General features: G+C 45.8%; 1 protein-coding gene across 3 annotated transcripts in view; it reads right to left on the reverse strand.

The window, feature by feature from the left end:
- Nucleotides 1-1,635: 1,635 nt before the first annotated feature.
- The window catches only part of LOC112265551 (rho GTPase-activating protein 32), a 31,803-nt gene continuing 17,134 nt past the window's right edge, over nucleotides 1,636-16,304 (reverse strand). For 2 of the 3 annotated variants that reach the window (XM_024442950.2, XM_024442951.2), the window contains 17 exons: nucleotides 15,728-15,814; nucleotides 15,218-15,361; nucleotides 14,871-14,963; nucleotides 14,605-14,727; nucleotides 14,346-14,423; nucleotides 14,078-14,159; nucleotides 12,570-12,719; nucleotides 12,337-12,439; nucleotides 12,033-12,177; nucleotides 11,660-11,742; nucleotides 11,316-11,423; nucleotides 11,054-11,199; nucleotides 10,753-10,966; nucleotides 6,561-6,709; nucleotides 6,278-6,352; nucleotides 5,397-6,113; nucleotides 1,636-5,178 (listed from right to left, as the gene is read on the reverse strand). In XM_024442950.2, coding sequence (XP_024298718.1) covers nucleotides 2,891-5,178; nucleotides 5,397-6,113; nucleotides 6,278-6,352; nucleotides 6,561-6,709; nucleotides 10,753-10,966; nucleotides 11,054-11,199; nucleotides 11,316-11,423; nucleotides 11,660-11,742; nucleotides 12,033-12,177; nucleotides 12,337-12,439; nucleotides 12,570-12,719; nucleotides 14,078-14,159; nucleotides 14,346-14,423; nucleotides 14,605-14,727; nucleotides 14,871-14,963; nucleotides 15,218-15,361; nucleotides 15,728-15,814 — 4,785 coding nt within the window. In that variant the 3' untranslated portion in view covers nucleotides 1,636-2,890. Of the gene's footprint in view, nucleotides 5,232-5,396; nucleotides 6,114-6,277; nucleotides 6,353-6,560; nucleotides 6,710-10,752; nucleotides 10,967-11,053; nucleotides 11,200-11,315; nucleotides 11,424-11,659; nucleotides 11,743-12,032; nucleotides 12,178-12,336; nucleotides 12,440-12,569; nucleotides 12,720-14,077; nucleotides 14,160-14,345; nucleotides 14,424-14,604; nucleotides 14,728-14,870; nucleotides 14,964-15,217; nucleotides 15,362-15,727; nucleotides 15,815-16,304 lie in introns of all 3 variants that reach the window. The other variant, XM_024442952.2, reaches the window with a different exon arrangement.

The raw sequence follows: 16,304 nt of genomic DNA on the forward strand, positions 1-16,304 counted from the left end.
GCCAAGAAATTGTAGACCTTCACAAGTCTGGTTCATCCTTGGGAGCAATTTCCAAGCGCCTGAGGGTACCACATTCATCTGTACAAACAATAGTATGCAAGTATAAACACCATGGGACCACGCAGCCTTCATACCGCTCAGGAATGAGACGCGTTCTGTCTCCTAGAGATGAACGTACTTTGGTGCTAAATGTGCAAATCAATCCCAGAACAACAGCAAAGGACCTTGTGAAGATGCTGGAGGAAACAGGTACAAATGTATCTATATCCACAGTAAAATGAGTCCTATATCAACATAACCAGAAAGGCCTCTCAACAAGAAAGAAGCCACTGCTCCAAAACCGTCATAAAAAAGCCAGACTACGATTTGCAACTGCACATGGGGACAAAGACCATACTTTTTGGAGAAATGTCCTCTGGTCTGATGAAACAAAAATAGAACCATTTGGCCATAATGACCATCGTTAAGTTTGGAGGAAAAATGGGGATGCTTGCAAGCTGAAGAACACCATCCCAACCGTGAAGTACGGGAGTGGCAGCATCATGTTGTGGGGGTGCTTTGCTGCAAGAGGGACTGGTGCACATCACAAAAAAGATCAGCATCATGAGGGATGAAAATTATGTGGATATATTGAAGCAACGTCTCAAGACATTAAAGCTTGGTCGCAAATGGGTCTTCCAAATGGACAATGACCCCCAAGCATACTTCCAAAGTTGTGGCAAAATGGCTTAAGGACAACAAAGTCAAGTTATTGGAGTGGCCATCACAAAGTCCTGACCACAATCCTATAGAACATTTGTGGGCAGAACTGAAAAAGCGTGTGTGAGCAAGGAGGCCTACAAACCTGACTCAGTTACACCAGCTCTGTCAGGATGAATGGGCCAAAAGTCACCCAACTTATTGTGGGAAGCTTGTGGAAGGCTACCAGAAACAATTGACCCAAGTTAAACAATTTAAATGCTACCAAATACTAATTGAGTGGATGTAAACTTCTGACCCACTGGGAATGTGATGAAATAAATAAAAGCTTAAATAAATCACTCTACTGTTATTCTGATATTTCACATTCTTAAAATAAAGTAGTGATCCTAACTGACCTAACACGGGGAATTTTTACTAGGATTAAATGTCAGGAATTGTGTAACACTGAGTTTAAATGTGTTTGGCTAAGGTGTATGTAAACTTCCGACTTCAACCGTATATGCCTTATCTGGTCATAACGCTTGCAGAGTTGGTGAATGGTAACTTGAATGGTAGCTTTCTGAGCAGAGAAGATCTCGTCATATTCATTGTCTCCTCTGCCCAGATACTGGCTCAGCTCAAACCCTAACTAAACTTAGTTTGAGTGTTCGCTAATGTTCTGAGAATGTTCCCGGTTTGCTGAATGATTTATTCCTAATTTTGCACTAGCAGTTTCCTTGGATATGGATGACAGATCAAGGGGAGAGGATGCATTTACATCTTTTCAGAAGTTGTCAGTTTTGTCTATGCTAATTAGATCATGTTTGGGAAAGAAATTGTCACTGTTGTGTGTATAGTAATACCACTACACATTTAAGGAATGAGAGATTTTATGAAAAACTGATTCAAAGTGATTATAAAATTTTGAAAAACTTGTTCTTTCTCCACTAGAGATTCAGAGAAACATTATAAGGGAACCACTTTCTCTGCGATACTGCAGTGCCCTCTGCTGTCCAATGGCTAAACTTCTCTGAATCTGCAAGATAGCAAATTCCCAGTGAGTATGCATTTTTGCTCCAACCAATAACTTAAATGTGCATTCCCATTAACAAAATGGTTTAAAAAAGTAATACATTCTGACAATTTTTCATAGTATGCTATAGATATTATTTATTTTTTATTTATATTCTAATGAAAAAACAACATTAAAATGTCTTAGCAATATCTCCTCATTTACAGAGGGTTGGGTTTGAAATAACATATTTAATGAATACAAAACTATAAGAAAAGAACAAAGCAACAGTTAAAACATGACATACCATTAAAATATCCCTACAAAGAGAGAAACGTATGTCCTCTCATAATACACCACAATGTCATGAAGCATCACAGCTTCCTGTTAATGTGAGAAGTGCATTGACATACACTTTCACATTTGCAGCACATGTACACATTTGGAAGTTATTTATTCTGGTAAGATGACAGATGGACCCTAACTGTGGTCACAGTCCTCCTTGCTCCTTAATCTTTCCATGTCTGAGTGTTTTGTGAAGGTGAGAGCCGTTGAAGAAATGTCCTCTGTGTCTTCCACTATTGTATGAACTAAATAACACCAAAAGTGCGAATGTTACTAAACACCTTCAGTGGAGAATCAGTGGAATTGCAAAACATAAAACTCAAGGAGCTCTACGCATGGTTCTCATTTACTATAATTCTTAAAAAGTGCATGTTTAGGATGATCTAAATAAACTAGGCAAACAATATCACGTTGGCAGTAGGCCAAATAAGACATTATATCTTAGAATATTATTGCTCATAAGATTAACAATATTTGGCAGATATTTAAAATGGTATTTTCTGTTTGTTGGACAATATTATCTCATGGACATGAAATTATAATTAACCTTTGGGCATAAAAATGATTTAAAAAAACCTTCATAAACCATTGCACAAAACAAGCTTTCAAAATCTCCGTTACCAGTCCCATTGTATTTAATGAGAAAAGAATGTACCTCTTTCTTTGCTATCTACACGTTACCAACAGTATGACCCCACCCATTTGTGTCAACTCAACATTTTCTTAAAAACAGTTTATGAAGGTTTATATCTGTATGTATTTTTTCCATTTTTATAAACATCAACATTAATCTGTTGAGTTGGAGATGTATGCCAAACTGGCCTTAGCTTCTGGTGTGATTAGAGGACTGAATCACTCAGCGTAGACTCCAGCTTGCGGCTTGAGGCCTGACTGCAGGAAGGCGCCGTGGCCCCCTAGGGCCTGGGACAGCAGTCTGTGGCTGTGTGGGGGCATGCAGCCGTGGCCAGGGAACGGCCCTGGCATGGCCTTACTAGACCCTGAGGGTTTGGGCTTGGGAGCTGGGTAGTACCCCTCCAGGTTATCATAGTGAGAGGGCATGGCCTTCGTGCTCTGAGTTCTCCTGTGGGGCTGGGTGGAAAAGAGCCCAGGGTGATCTGGTTCCACAGGTGATTTGACATGGTGGTAGTATCGAGGCTCTTTGATGCTCTGTGATCGCTGTCTCCTGGGTATGCTTGGTTTTAATTGGGCAGAGTAGTTATTAGCAGCATTACCCATCATTACTTTGTCCTGGTCACAACCTCTATTAGGACCACCCTCACCCTGCTCCACGTTCTTAACATCTAGGAGCATGGGGACGTTGCAATGCTGTGGTTGATGTCGTTGAGAGGTGCCCTGCTTGGACTGGGTTCTCCTGGAGACACTCTCTCTCCTGGGAGGGACTGGTTCCTCACCTGGCCAATGACCCCTCTGGTGCCTGATGTAATCACTAGGGTCTGAAAGCTGCTGGCCAGGGGAGATTGGGGACATGGCAGGTACTTCACGTTGGCTGTCCACTCTGTCGATGGCCAGCAGGCAGGCATTACCTGGGTCTGACCTGCTTCTGGTGTGACTGATATCTCTGCCCCTGATGTCACTCTGTGGGAGGGGACGATCCAGGTTCTCATAAGGAGACATGATAGGGCCCTGGGTCCTCTGCCTGGCTCTATTCTCTTGTCTGATTGGATGATAGACTAGTCTGTCACAACCCTCTGGGTGGTCCCAGGACTCGTAAATGACTCGCTCTAGATCCCTACTCTCCAAGAAGAGTTCTCTTTTTGCAGGTGGGATGTTGTTTGAAGGGCGATAGTGGTAGCCAGGATGTCCACTATCCCTAGTAGAGCGCATGGTGTATGACTGACTGTGTCGGATACGGCTCGTCCTGTAAGGGTCCACATAGTAGTAAGACTCCTCTAGAGGCGCTGCGTCTGAATAGGAGCTGTAGCGGTACTGAACGCGTCCATTCTCAAAGTACGGCTGCAGGGGTTGGACACCTGACTGGACTAGCCTCTGGCACTCCTTTTCTTGGACAGCTGGACGTTGGACATAGAACAGGATGTCTGGGGGTAGGACTTCAGTTTCTGCCGGTTGAACACAACTAGGTTGCTGGGCATGGAAGGAGCGTGCCCTGCGGATGACCGGGTACCCCGGGGCTCTCTCCTCAGTCCTCTGCCATTGTCCCCTGGATCTGTGGTGGCCGCTGGAGCTGTGCTCCTCCCTGGGTTGGGGTTGACCTCTGTACTGGGGGGAGGAAGATGGGTGGTGCCGGAGGCCTAAAGTGCTGTAGCAGCTGTCAGACATGGGTTTGTACATGCTTTTGGGCCCTGCCAGGTGGGGAGGGAGACAGCCAGGCCGAAGATGGTGAGGTCCAGATACCTGTCCTGCTGGATTGACCCGATGATGTCTGTACAAATCTTCAGCCTCCCTCATAGCTCTCTCTTCATCAGAGCTGTACTGATGGACTAAGGACGGCAGAGGAGGACATGAAGGGATCTCCTCCACAGACCCTGGCATGGACGCCTCAGCCAGAACAGTCCGATAGTTATAGGCATTGACAGAGTCAGTGTTAGCGAGGACAGCGGCGGCTAACGGGCTCTGAATGGAGCAGACTGATTGAAAGGGAGGGGAGACCCTACCACTGAGATACAAGGAGGAAACCGTCTGAGGGTGAACAGGTCTCACAGCTCCCAGGGGCCTGTCTCTCCCTCCTCTCTGGTCCCTCACCTCTGTGCTGCCTTGCAGTAGAGCTCCAGCTTCTAAGGGACTGACAGTGGGAGTGAAGTTACTCATAGCCACTTGTCCCTCAGGGGCCTGTTTTCTCGCATGGCTAGGGAAACGGCCACAAGGACTCTCAACTGATATACCAGCCAAGGGTAAGAGGGGGGATGGAGAAGAGACCTTGAGGTCGCCATAATCCTTAGAGCAGGGTTGGAGGTGGAGAACAGAGGGCCGTGGGGGTCTGTCCAGGGGATGGGGGGTGTCCTGTCTCTGGAGAGGGTAGGGGGGCTGGGTGCTCCTCCTCTGGGAGGTCAGAGTAGCCTTCTGGGCAGACTCAGCCAGGGCCAGGGCCAGCCTGCGGGCAGCCATCGTCAACGGAGGGTGAGGAGGGAGGACAGACACTGAATTCACAAGCCTATCTGTTCCTGGGGAGGCATAAGACAAACAATGCTGCTACAGTATGACAGGACAAACAACGCTGTGATCAGACATGAGGGGACAACACATAGAATAATACCATAAGAACTTCAGCTAACAACGGAACACAATAAGAACTATACACATTAGTGATAAACTGTAGATTTAAAAGGGCTTTGCAAATAAAATGAAAAAAAATGTCATTTGTTTTTAATGTGCCACTGACCTGGATCCTGAGGGTTTTGTGAAGCCAGGCTGTCTGTGAAAGTTGATGCGAAGCTTGGAGGGCTGGGGAGCCGGCAGGGAGCCCTGGCCTCACTCCCCTCCCCACTCACTAGTTGGGCCTCACACAGATCCAGAGGTGGAGGGGAGGAGGACTCACCACCCTGGGTGTCTGAGACACAGCGTGGGGCAGAGATACACACAGTGTGCACATCTGTTTCAACCACAGGGGGGGACGTAGAGGACCTCCGTCTGAGTTTGGGGGAGACGACCTGAGCCACTTTCTTTTTCTCCCCTCTTTTCCTATGGACTGGGGTGACGTCAGGGGACTGGGAGTTACTGAGGACTTTGAGGGATGAAGAGATGGGCTCTGATTCACTGGAACCCCTGACATTCTTCCTCCAGTTGACGCTTGCTTTGCGTTGAGGAGCGGATTTAGCTGTTGGTGGGCTCAGTGGGCTGCACTGGAAGGACATGGGGTCAAAATCCAGAAAGGCCATGCCAGGGGCTGGAAGACAGAGGTCAAGGTCATCCTCCTGATGTGGAGAGGACACACCAGCTGGGTCATAGACAGGACCATCAGCACCATTATGGCCATCCTTGGCCTGTTTGTGGTAGCGGTCGCCTTTGTCCCTGGCATCACACAGGTCATCCCTGAATGCGGTGGAGAGGGCATCGCTGGTAGAGCGTGGTCTAGGGGGGCGGTACATCTGGGGCTCCCCTAGAACAAATAGACAAATAGTATGCATTACTGTTCAGAGGCAGACTTAAACAGACAACATAAAAATAAAGGTAACAAACAAATTATTACTCTAAATTTGTTTATCAAGTATTATGAAACACAGGTACTGACAGGATTGAAAGTGTGACTGGGGGCATATTGACCTTCCACATTGTGCAAAGAGGTGAGAGATTCTTCACTTTTGGTGGAGCGCAGTGTCCCACTATCCCCTCTTCCACCTGAATAATATGGAAGTACAAACTGAAGTTGAAAATAGACTTCTTTAAAAAAACATGACTTCATCACATCACCCAAGTGGAAAAAACACCCATACATTTAACCACAGAGACATGACTGGGAGGTATTTTATAACATGGCTGTGAAGAAAGTCCTTATGGTTGTTTACAGTACTGGATGGTGACAGTGTAGTGCTGGTTGAGGCCTGACCTGGCAGCGCGATGCTCTTTATCTCATTGGGTTCGCTGGGGTGACGCTTCAGCTTGCGTTTGGAAGTCATGGAGGAGGACTTGCCCAGGTGGAAGAATGAACGCCAGCTTCCCACTGGGGACTTCTTCACCTTCCCAGGAGCCCTCTTACTATAACACAACATGCCCCGTGACTAAAGCGGAATGTACAGGGTGATCAGAGACATACAGTACCAGTCAAATGTTTGGACACCCCTACTCATTCCAGGGTATACTTTAATTTTACTATTTTCTACAACAAAACTACAAAATAACACTTATGGAATCATGTAGTAACCAAAAGAAGTGTTAAACTAATCTTAATATGTTATATTTGAGATTCTTCAAAGTAGCCATCCTTTGCCTTGATGACAGCTTTGCACTCTTGGCATTCTCTCAACCAGCTTCACCTGGAATGCTTTTCTAACAGTCTTGAAGGAGTTCCCACAAATCAAATCAAATCATCAAATTTTATTTGTCACATACACATGGTTAGCAGATGTTAATGCGAGTGTAGCGAAATGCTTGTGCTTCTAGTTCCGACAATGCAGTAATAACCAACAAGTAATCTAACTAACAATTCCAAAACTACTGTCTTATACACACAAGTGTAAGGGGATAAAGAATATGTACATAAAGATATATGGATGAGTGATGGTACAGAGCGGCATAGGCAAGATACAGTAGATGGTATCGCAGCCACTCAATGTTAGTGGTGGCTGTTTAACAGTCTGATGGCCTTGAGATAGAAGCTGTTTTTCAGTCTCTCGGTCCCAGCTTTGATGCACCTGTACTGACCTCGCCTTCTGGATGATAGCGGGGTGAACAGGCAGTGGCTCGGGTGGTTGATGTCCTTGATGATCTTTATGGCCTTCCTGTAACATCGGGTGGTGTAGGTGTCCTGGAGGGCAGGTAGTTTGCCCCCGGTGATGCGTTGTGCAGACCTCACTACCCTCTGGAGAGCCTTACGGTTGTGGGCGGAGCAGTTGCCGTACCAGGTGGTGATACAGCCCGCCAGGATGCTCTCGATTGTGCATCTGTAGAAGTTTGTGAGTGCTTTTGAGGTTGAGGTTGCCTCCTGAGGTTGAAGAGGCGCTGCTGCGTCTTCTTCACGATGCTGTCTGTGTGGGTGGACCAATTCAGTTTGTCTGTGATGTGTATGCCGAGGAACTTAAAACTTGCTACCCTCTCCACAACTGTTCCATCGATGTGGATAGGGGGGCGTTCCCTCTGCTGTTTCCTGAAGTCCACAATCATCTCCTAAGTTTTGTTGACGTTGAGTGTGAGGTTATTTTCCTGACACCACACTCTGAGGGCCCTCACCTCCTCCCTGTAGGCCGTCTCGTCGTTGTTGGCAATCAAGCCTACCACTGTTGTGTCGTCCGCGGTGATATGGTCCTTGACTAGTCTCTCAAAGCACTTCATGATGACGGATGTGAGTGCTACGGGGCCGTAGTCGTTTAGCTCAGTTACCTTAGCTTTCTTGGGAACAGGAACAATGGTGGCCCTCTTGAAGCATGTGGGAACAGCAGACTGGGATAGGGATTGATTGAATATGTCCATAAACACACCAGCCAGCTGGTCTGCGCATGCTCTGAGGGCGCGGCTGGGGATGCCGTCTGGGCCTGCAGCCTTGCGAGGGTTGACACGTTTAAATGTTTTACTCACCTCGGCTGCAGTGAAGGAGAGGCCGCATGTTTTGGTTGCAGGCCGTGTCAGTGGCACTGTATTGTCCTCAAAGCGGGCAAAAAAGTTATTTAGTCTGCCTGGGAGCAAGACATCCTGGTCCGTGACGGGGCTGGTTTTCTTTTTGTAATCCGTGATTGACTGTAGACGCTGCCACATGCCTCTTGTGTCTGAGCTGTTGAATTGAGATTCTACTTTGTCTCTATACTGACGATTAGCTTGTTTGATTGCCTTGCGGAGGGAATAGCTACACTGTTTGTATTCGGTCATGTTACCCGTCACCTTGCCCTGATTAAAAGCAGTGGTTCGCGCTTTCAGTTTCACGCGAATGCTGCCATCAATCCATGGTTTCTGGTTTGGGAATTTTTTAATCGTTGCTATGGGAACGACATGTTCAACGCACGTTCTAATGAACTCGCACACGGAATCAGCGTATTCGTCAATGTTGTTGTCTGACGCAATACGAAACATATCCCAGTCTACGTGATGGAAGCAGTCTTGGAATGTGGAATCAGATTGGTCGGACCAGCGTTGAACAGACCTCAGCGTGGGAGCTTCTTGTTTTAGTTTCTGTCTGTAGGCAGGGATCAACAAAATGGAGTCGTGGTCAGCTTTTCCGAAAGGAGGGCAGGGCAGGGCCTTATATGCGTCGCGGAAGTTAGAATAGCAGTGATCCAAGGTTTTGCCAGCCCTGGTTGCGCAATCGATATGCTGATACAATTTAGGGAGTCTTGTTTTCAGATTAGCCTTGTTAAAATCCCCAGCTACAATGAATGCAGCCTCAGGATGTATGGATTCCAGTTTGCAAAGAGTCAAATAAAGTTTGTTCAGTGCCATCGATGTGTCTGCTTGGGGGGGAATATATACGGCTATGATTATAGTCGAAGAGAATTTTCTTGGTAGATAATGCGGTCGACATTTGATTGTGAGGAATTCTAAATCAGGTGAACAGAAGGACTTGAGTTCCTGTATGCTTTTGTGACCACACCACGTCTCGTTAGCCATAAGGCATACGCCCCCGCCCCTCTTCTTACCAGAAAGATGTTTGTTTCTGTCGGCGCGATGCGTGGAGAAACCAGCTGGCTGCACCGACTCCGATAGCGTCTCTCCAGTGAGCCATGTTTCCGTGAAGCAAAGAACGTTACAGTCTCTGATGTCCCTCTGGAATGCTACCCTTGCTCGGATTTCATCAACCTTGTTGTCAAGAGACTGGACATTGGCGAGAAGTATACTGGGGAGTGGTGCACGATGTGCCCGTCTCCGGAATCTGACCAGAAGACCGCTACGTTTCCCTCTTTTACGAAGTCGTTTTTTTTTGGGTCGCCGGCTGGGATCCATTCCGTTGTCCTGGGTGAAAGGCAGAACACAGGATCCGCTTCGCGAAAGTCATATTCTTGGTCGTACTGATGGTGAGTTGACGCTGCTCTTATATTCAGTAGTTCTTCTCGACTGTATGTAATGAAACCTAAGATGACCTGGGGTACTAATGCAAGAAATAACACGTAAAAAAACAAAAAACTGCATAGTTTCCTAGGAACGCGAAGCGAGGCGGCCATCTCTGTCGGCGCCGGAGCATTTGTTGGCTGCTTTTCCTTCACTCTGTGGTCCAACTCATCTCAACTGGGTTGAGGTCAGGTGATTGTGGAAGCCAGATCATCTGATGCAGTATTCAATCAGTCTCCTTGGTCAAATAGCCCTTACTCAGCCTGGAAGTGTGCTTTGGGTCATTGCCCTGTTGAAAAACAAATGATTGTCCCACTAAGCGCAAACCAAATGGGATCGTGTATGGCTGCAGAATGCTGTGGTAGCCATGCTGGTAAAGTGTGCCTTGAATTCTAAATAAATCACTGACAGTGTCACCAGCAAAGCACCCCCACACCATCACACCTCCATGGTTCACGGTGGGAACCACACTCTGCACCTCACAAAGCCACAGCGGTTAGAACCAATAATCTGACATTTGGACTGAGACCAAACGATTTCCACTGGTCTAATGTCCGTTACTCGTGTTTCTTGGCCCAAGCAAGTCTCTTCTTCTTATCGGTGTCCTTTAGTAGTGGTTTCTTTGCAGCAATTTGACCATGAAGGCCTGATTCACGCAGTCTCCTCTGAACAGTTCATGTTGAGATGTGTCTGTTACTTGAACTCTGAAGCATTTATTTGGGCAGCAATTTCTGAGGCTGATCATTGATCATCAAGGCAAATGGTGGCTACTTTGAAGAATCTCAAATATAAAATATATTTATATTTTTTGGTTATTGGTTAACACTTTTTTGGTTATTACATGATTCCATATGTGTTATTTCATAGTTGAAGTCTTCACTATTATTCTACAATACAGAAAATGGTAAAAAATAAAATAACCCTGGAATGTGTAGGTGTGTCCAAACTTTTGACTGGTACTGTACATGGTTTATACAACTACAACGTACTGTAGGCTACTAGTTTCTAGAAGCACCAACAACAAATAAAGGTAAATAACAACCTACCTCTCAGTGGGGAGCTCAATGACTGTGTGGAACTTGCCCATCAGTGCCCCGGGTCCCTCCCCCACCTCGATGTACTCGCTGTGGGACAGAATTGGAGTAGTAACAGGGGAGCCCAGCTGGGCCTGTGTACGGGCCTGGGCTTCCTCCAGAGACAGGAGCTTAGTGGAGGGAGAGCACACCAGCAGAGACTTGGGCCTGGATAGGGTACTGGTACCTGGAAGCAAAGGGAGCAATGTTTTTGAACTTTACATAATGTCCTCACAACTTCCCTATGACTGCCTAAGCCAGGGTAATGTTGTACCTGTGCTCTCCCGGATGAGGGCGTTGAGTTTGGGGCTGAAGAGTGCCTCTGTGTTGTTCAGTATGAACTCCACCACCACTGACTGGATACGCACCTCCATGAAGGCTGCTGTTCCACTAAAACAGGCCGACTCAATCTGCTTGGATCTGAAACACAGTTATATCCTATTCAACTTCATGGCCAGTCATAACCAGTTACAAAACAGTGTATATTTGCAGTAAATACTAATGACAGTGTTGGTGGTTGGAATGTTACAATATACCTAAGCAGGTTGGGAGCCCAGACGATGGCCAGGTTCTTGGTGTGCATGTTGGTAATAGGGCTGAAGGTGGCTAGTTGGGACAAATGTCTCATGAGGAATTCCAGAGTCCTACAACACAGACCAGAGAGTATTACAGATCAGGTAGAACACAGACATGTGGAATACACCCTTCTTTACTGTCAGCTTACAATACCAAGTCTTTGACTGGTCAATACACTCTGTTAGCCAACAGATGGCGCTTTAGCACCTACAGTTCAGTGGTGACTTTATATACCGTTGTAGTGAATACAGAAGATGCAGTATTGCAGAAGCCATTTGGGTTTGCTGTGAGTTCTCCAACTGACCTGTAGTGAGGAGGAGGAAGCTGCTGGATGACGTTGTGGATCTTCACCAGCTTCTCCTCATCAGTAGCTGCAGACACAGCCTCCTGTGGAGGGAGGGAGGTCCACACAGAGAGAGCCTCATAACTAGGCCAGCAGGAGCATTCTGTCCTTAACTGTTGTTTCCGCCGTTTACGGTAATCTTCAATACACCCCACTGTGCTAAAAGGATTTTTTCTGATTAAGAATTCTACCCCTTATGTATTAGTACACTATGTCCCTTGGTTTATTACAAGATGACTATATTATTAAGAATATCTCCTCCACTATTTTTTCCCCAATCAGCCCCCCATCTCTCCCCTAAGTACCAGTTCCAATCCAGTATTCTGCTACTTACTGAGAATCTCTCATAGAGCTGGTAGGTGAGCAGAGGGTTGGGCAGCTCTCTGAAGTACAGTTTACACAGAGACCCTACGGAGTGGATATCCTGCTTGAAGACATCTCTACTGAGGTCTGGTATCTGCTCCGAGTCAAACTCATGTCTGGGGAAACAGAGAAGACAATGGTTAACGCTCAACATCAGACCATCACGTATGGTCAACATGCTAAAAGTCTGTAAGCAGTACTGACATGATGATTGAATCTCAATCTTTTTCAAAGACTTTGTACATTATGTAATGCTAAGTGAAGCAAGGGTTTACCTCAGTTTCTGGATGTTGGAGGAGATCCCAGAGAGTCTGTACATCCCGTCCACGACACCATGTCTCTCAATGAACTCAGTACAGCATTTGATCACCTGGGGGACTGGAGAAAGGAGAGGAGAAAGGGCCATCAACACAGTAACATCCAAAAGATTTGAACGACAAAGACTGAGAAGACTACCATTCTCTATACCGTGCTAACTATAGAGAGAGAAGGCTGCTGGGAGACTGACCATCGTGTCCTGAGTTGAGGAGGTGCTCCCCCAGGTCACAGCCAAACACCCTCTCCCTGAGGATCCCACGCTGTCTCAGCCTCTGGGGAGGTGGACGGGACTTCATGAAGCTCCTCAGGAATGTCACCAGCTTTCCGTGCTTCTTACAGACTGAGGGACAAAATCTGAATGAATCTAATGTAGTTTTTGGGTTGTAAATAAAACAATAACTGTTCATTTGAATCCCAGTGGATAACACTTGAAAGTATGAATAAAAACACTTAAGCCCAAAGTAGTCTCTTCAGAGTCAACCCATATAACACTTACACACACATACAGTGCATTCGGAAAGTATTCAGACCCCTTCACTTTTTCCACATTTTGTTATGTTACAGCCTTTTTCTAAAATTGATTACATTGTTCCCCCCCCCCCTCAATCTACACACAAAACCCCATAATGTCAAAGCAAAAAAAGATTTAGACACACCTACTCATTCAAGGATTTTTCTTTATTTATACTATTTTCTACATTGTAGAATAATAGTGAAGACATTAAAACTATGATATAACACATATGAGTTCAATCTGGTTCCATCAGACGAGAGAATCTTGTTTCTCATGGTCAGAGTCTTTAGGTGCCTTTTGGCAAACTCCAAGCTGGCTGTCACTCCTTTTACTGAGGTGTAGCTTCCGTATGGCCACTCTACCATAAAGGCCTGATTGGTGGAGTGCTGCAGAGATGGGATAACCTTCCAGAAGGACAACCATCTCCACAGAGGAACTCTGGAGCTTGTCAGAGTGACCATTGGGTTCTTGGTCACCTCCCTGACCAAGGCCCTTCTCTCCCGATTGCTCAGTTTGGCCGTGCGGCCAGCTCTAGGAAGTCTTGGTGGTTCTAAACTTCTTCCATTTAAGAATTATGGAGGTCACTTTGTTCTCGGGGCCTTGAATGCTGCAGACATTTTTTGGTACCCTTCCCCAGATCTGTGCCTTGACACAATCCTGTCTCGGAGCTCTACAGAAAATTCCTTCGACCTCATGGCTTGGTTTCTGCTCTGACACACACTGTCAACTGTGAGAACTTATCTAGACAGGTGTGTGACTTTCCAAATCATGTCCAAACAATTGATTTTTACCACAGTTGGACTCCAATCCAGTTGTAGAAACATCAAGGATGATCAATGGATACAGGATGTACCTGAGTCTCATAGCAAAAGGTCTGAATACTTATGTAAATAAGGTATCATTAAAAAAATATATACATAAAAATATATATATGTTTTCTTTGTCATTATGGGGTATTGTGTGTAGGTTGATGAGGAAAACGTTTAATTTAATCCATTTTAGAATAAGACTAATGTAACAAAATGTGGAAAAAGTGAAGGTCTGAACACTTCCCAAATGCACTGTATACACACACGCACCTCATTGATTCAGACACGCTTTAAGAGTCACCTCCAGTCAGTTATACATGCATCATGGAGAAGAGAGCGAACAACGTATTGTTGCTGTAAAACAGGCCACAGTACCTGGTTTTGGCACAGAGCTGGACACACAGGGGGGAACCCTGTCACTGATCAGCTCCACGCAGTCACAGGGGAAGAAGCCAACCTGCACAGAGAGAAACAGAAGGAGGAATCGTAACTCTCCCGCGCTGTTTATGCACCAGATACGATCTAAGGAAGAGTAAGTGATAGTAACCTCCATGTACAGTAGGGTGTGGGATGCAGAAAATGGGTCACTATTATGAAGGGACAGACAAAGCTGTTTATGTCAGACTTATTTGAGGGGTTTTACCTGAAAACCATGCTTCCCTCTCCACCAGCCAGTGTCCTCTTTAGGAGGCATGTCAATAACTGACACAATGTCCCCTACCTAGAACAGGGACAACACAGAAAGGACAACAGAGAGTATAGTAGTTTGAGTGGGTTTAAAAACATCAACAACCACGGCAGAATGTGTACAAATACCCTAGTGAATGTATCCCCATATCTTCCCACTGTTCCCTAAACCTCTCCCCTTTCCTGTCCTATCACAAGATGCCCAGACGGGTCACCTCAAAGGTCAGCTCGTCTGTGGCCTGGGCAATGTAGCGTTTGATGACGTGGGCCGCGGCGATGGCAGGAACATTGATGGAGGACTCCTCAGCTACCAGCATGTGGTTGCCCTTGTTATCAATCTGAGAGACAAAAACACAGGCTGATGGAATACAAAATGACATAACGGAGTTTAGCAAAGACAGCAAATGGATCTATTACTATCTATGGAAAATGTCATTCTGCAAGAAGTCTAATTGAATAAAGAGAAACATGAGTAGCTCACCTCCATCCATGTCAGCACTGGACCACAGTTGATCTTGTTGTCAGCGATGGCTGAGAGACGGGACAGGTAGGCCGCCAACATCTTGGTTATTTCCTGAGGAGAATAGAGCCGGCGGGAATGAGTTAGGTTGAATGCAAAGCCAGGGGAGATACCTGATGTAATGTAACTATGACTGTGGAAGTGTCCCTAATGGCACTCGATTCCCCAATTAGTCAACTAGTTTCCTGTGCACTGTTCAAAAGTAGTACACTATTTAGGGAATGGGGCGTCATTTGGGATACAACCGGTCTCATTCACAGCAGATAGTATAATATTGCCAGTAGTAAGATTAAGTCCTGTTGACTGACCTCTACCTCTACTGTGTCCTTCAGAGAGTCAATGCGGGGCAGCTCAGTTAGTTTAGAAAAGCGTCTGTCATAGATACAAAGGTGGAGGTGTTTGTCCAGCACACGGAAATCTTCATAGGAGCGCTTCACCAGCCAGCTCAGACTCTGAGACACAAACAGAGACAGTGAGCCTGAAATGAGTGAAGGAATCTAGGATAAAGCTACTGTACAAAGGCACAAAATGGATTATCCCAGCCTGTCTCAAACCTCTCCTCCTGGACGCGTAGCCATTCCATGTATTTGACCTAGTCCAGCGCTAGCAAACCTTGTTCAACTAATCATCAAGCCCTCGACTACTTGAATCAGGTGTGCTAGTTCATGGCTACAACTAAATTGTGAAACGTCTGGGGGTCCCAAGGAGAGGGTTGAGAAGCACTGGATTATCCTACCCCCTTAGATATGAGTATCATGCTTCAGATAAAATGTTCTATGGGTCAGAAACTAGGGCCTGGCCCTCAAGCTCCAATATACCTGGCAGCAGATCTGAACCACGAAGAGTGGCTCCTTGGAGTCCAGACCAGCCTTCTTCCCCTCAGTCTGCTCCTCTGCAAAGGACAGCTGCAGGGGAATGGGTACAGAGATATTTAAATAGTGAGGGACACCACACTCTAAATAATGCAGGAGTTTAATACAGCAACCTCTTTCTGTTTCTGAACTAGTGTGAAAGTAAAACACACACCAAATTCATGTTCGGTCACTTAGCTCACTCTCCAAACTCTATCAGTAATGGACAGTAGAGCCAACTGGGTAACACTATCATGGTTAGAAATTGGTTAGTTTGTCATGACCAGAAACATCTCAAATCTGATTGTATTATCTACATAATATATCAAAAAGAAGAGGCCCCTTTAAAAAATGTGTTGAGGTCCTTTGGACTTGAGAGCTGCTGACTTCATGTACAATAAGAAAGAACTCTTAACTTCACTAGGGTAGGGGACAGCATTTGGAATTTTGGATGAAAATCATGCCCAAATTACTACTTTATTACAATTATTACTAATTGCTACTCAGGCCCAGGATCTAGGATATGCATATACTTAGTAGATTT

The sequence above is a fragment of the Oncorhynchus tshawytscha genome, linkage group LG13 (assembly GCF_018296145.1).
Source record: "Oncorhynchus tshawytscha isolate Ot180627B linkage group LG13, Otsh_v2.0, whole genome shotgun sequence".
In the NCBI taxonomy this organism is placed as follows: Eukaryota; Metazoa; Chordata; class Actinopteri; order Salmoniformes; family Salmonidae; genus Oncorhynchus; species Oncorhynchus tshawytscha.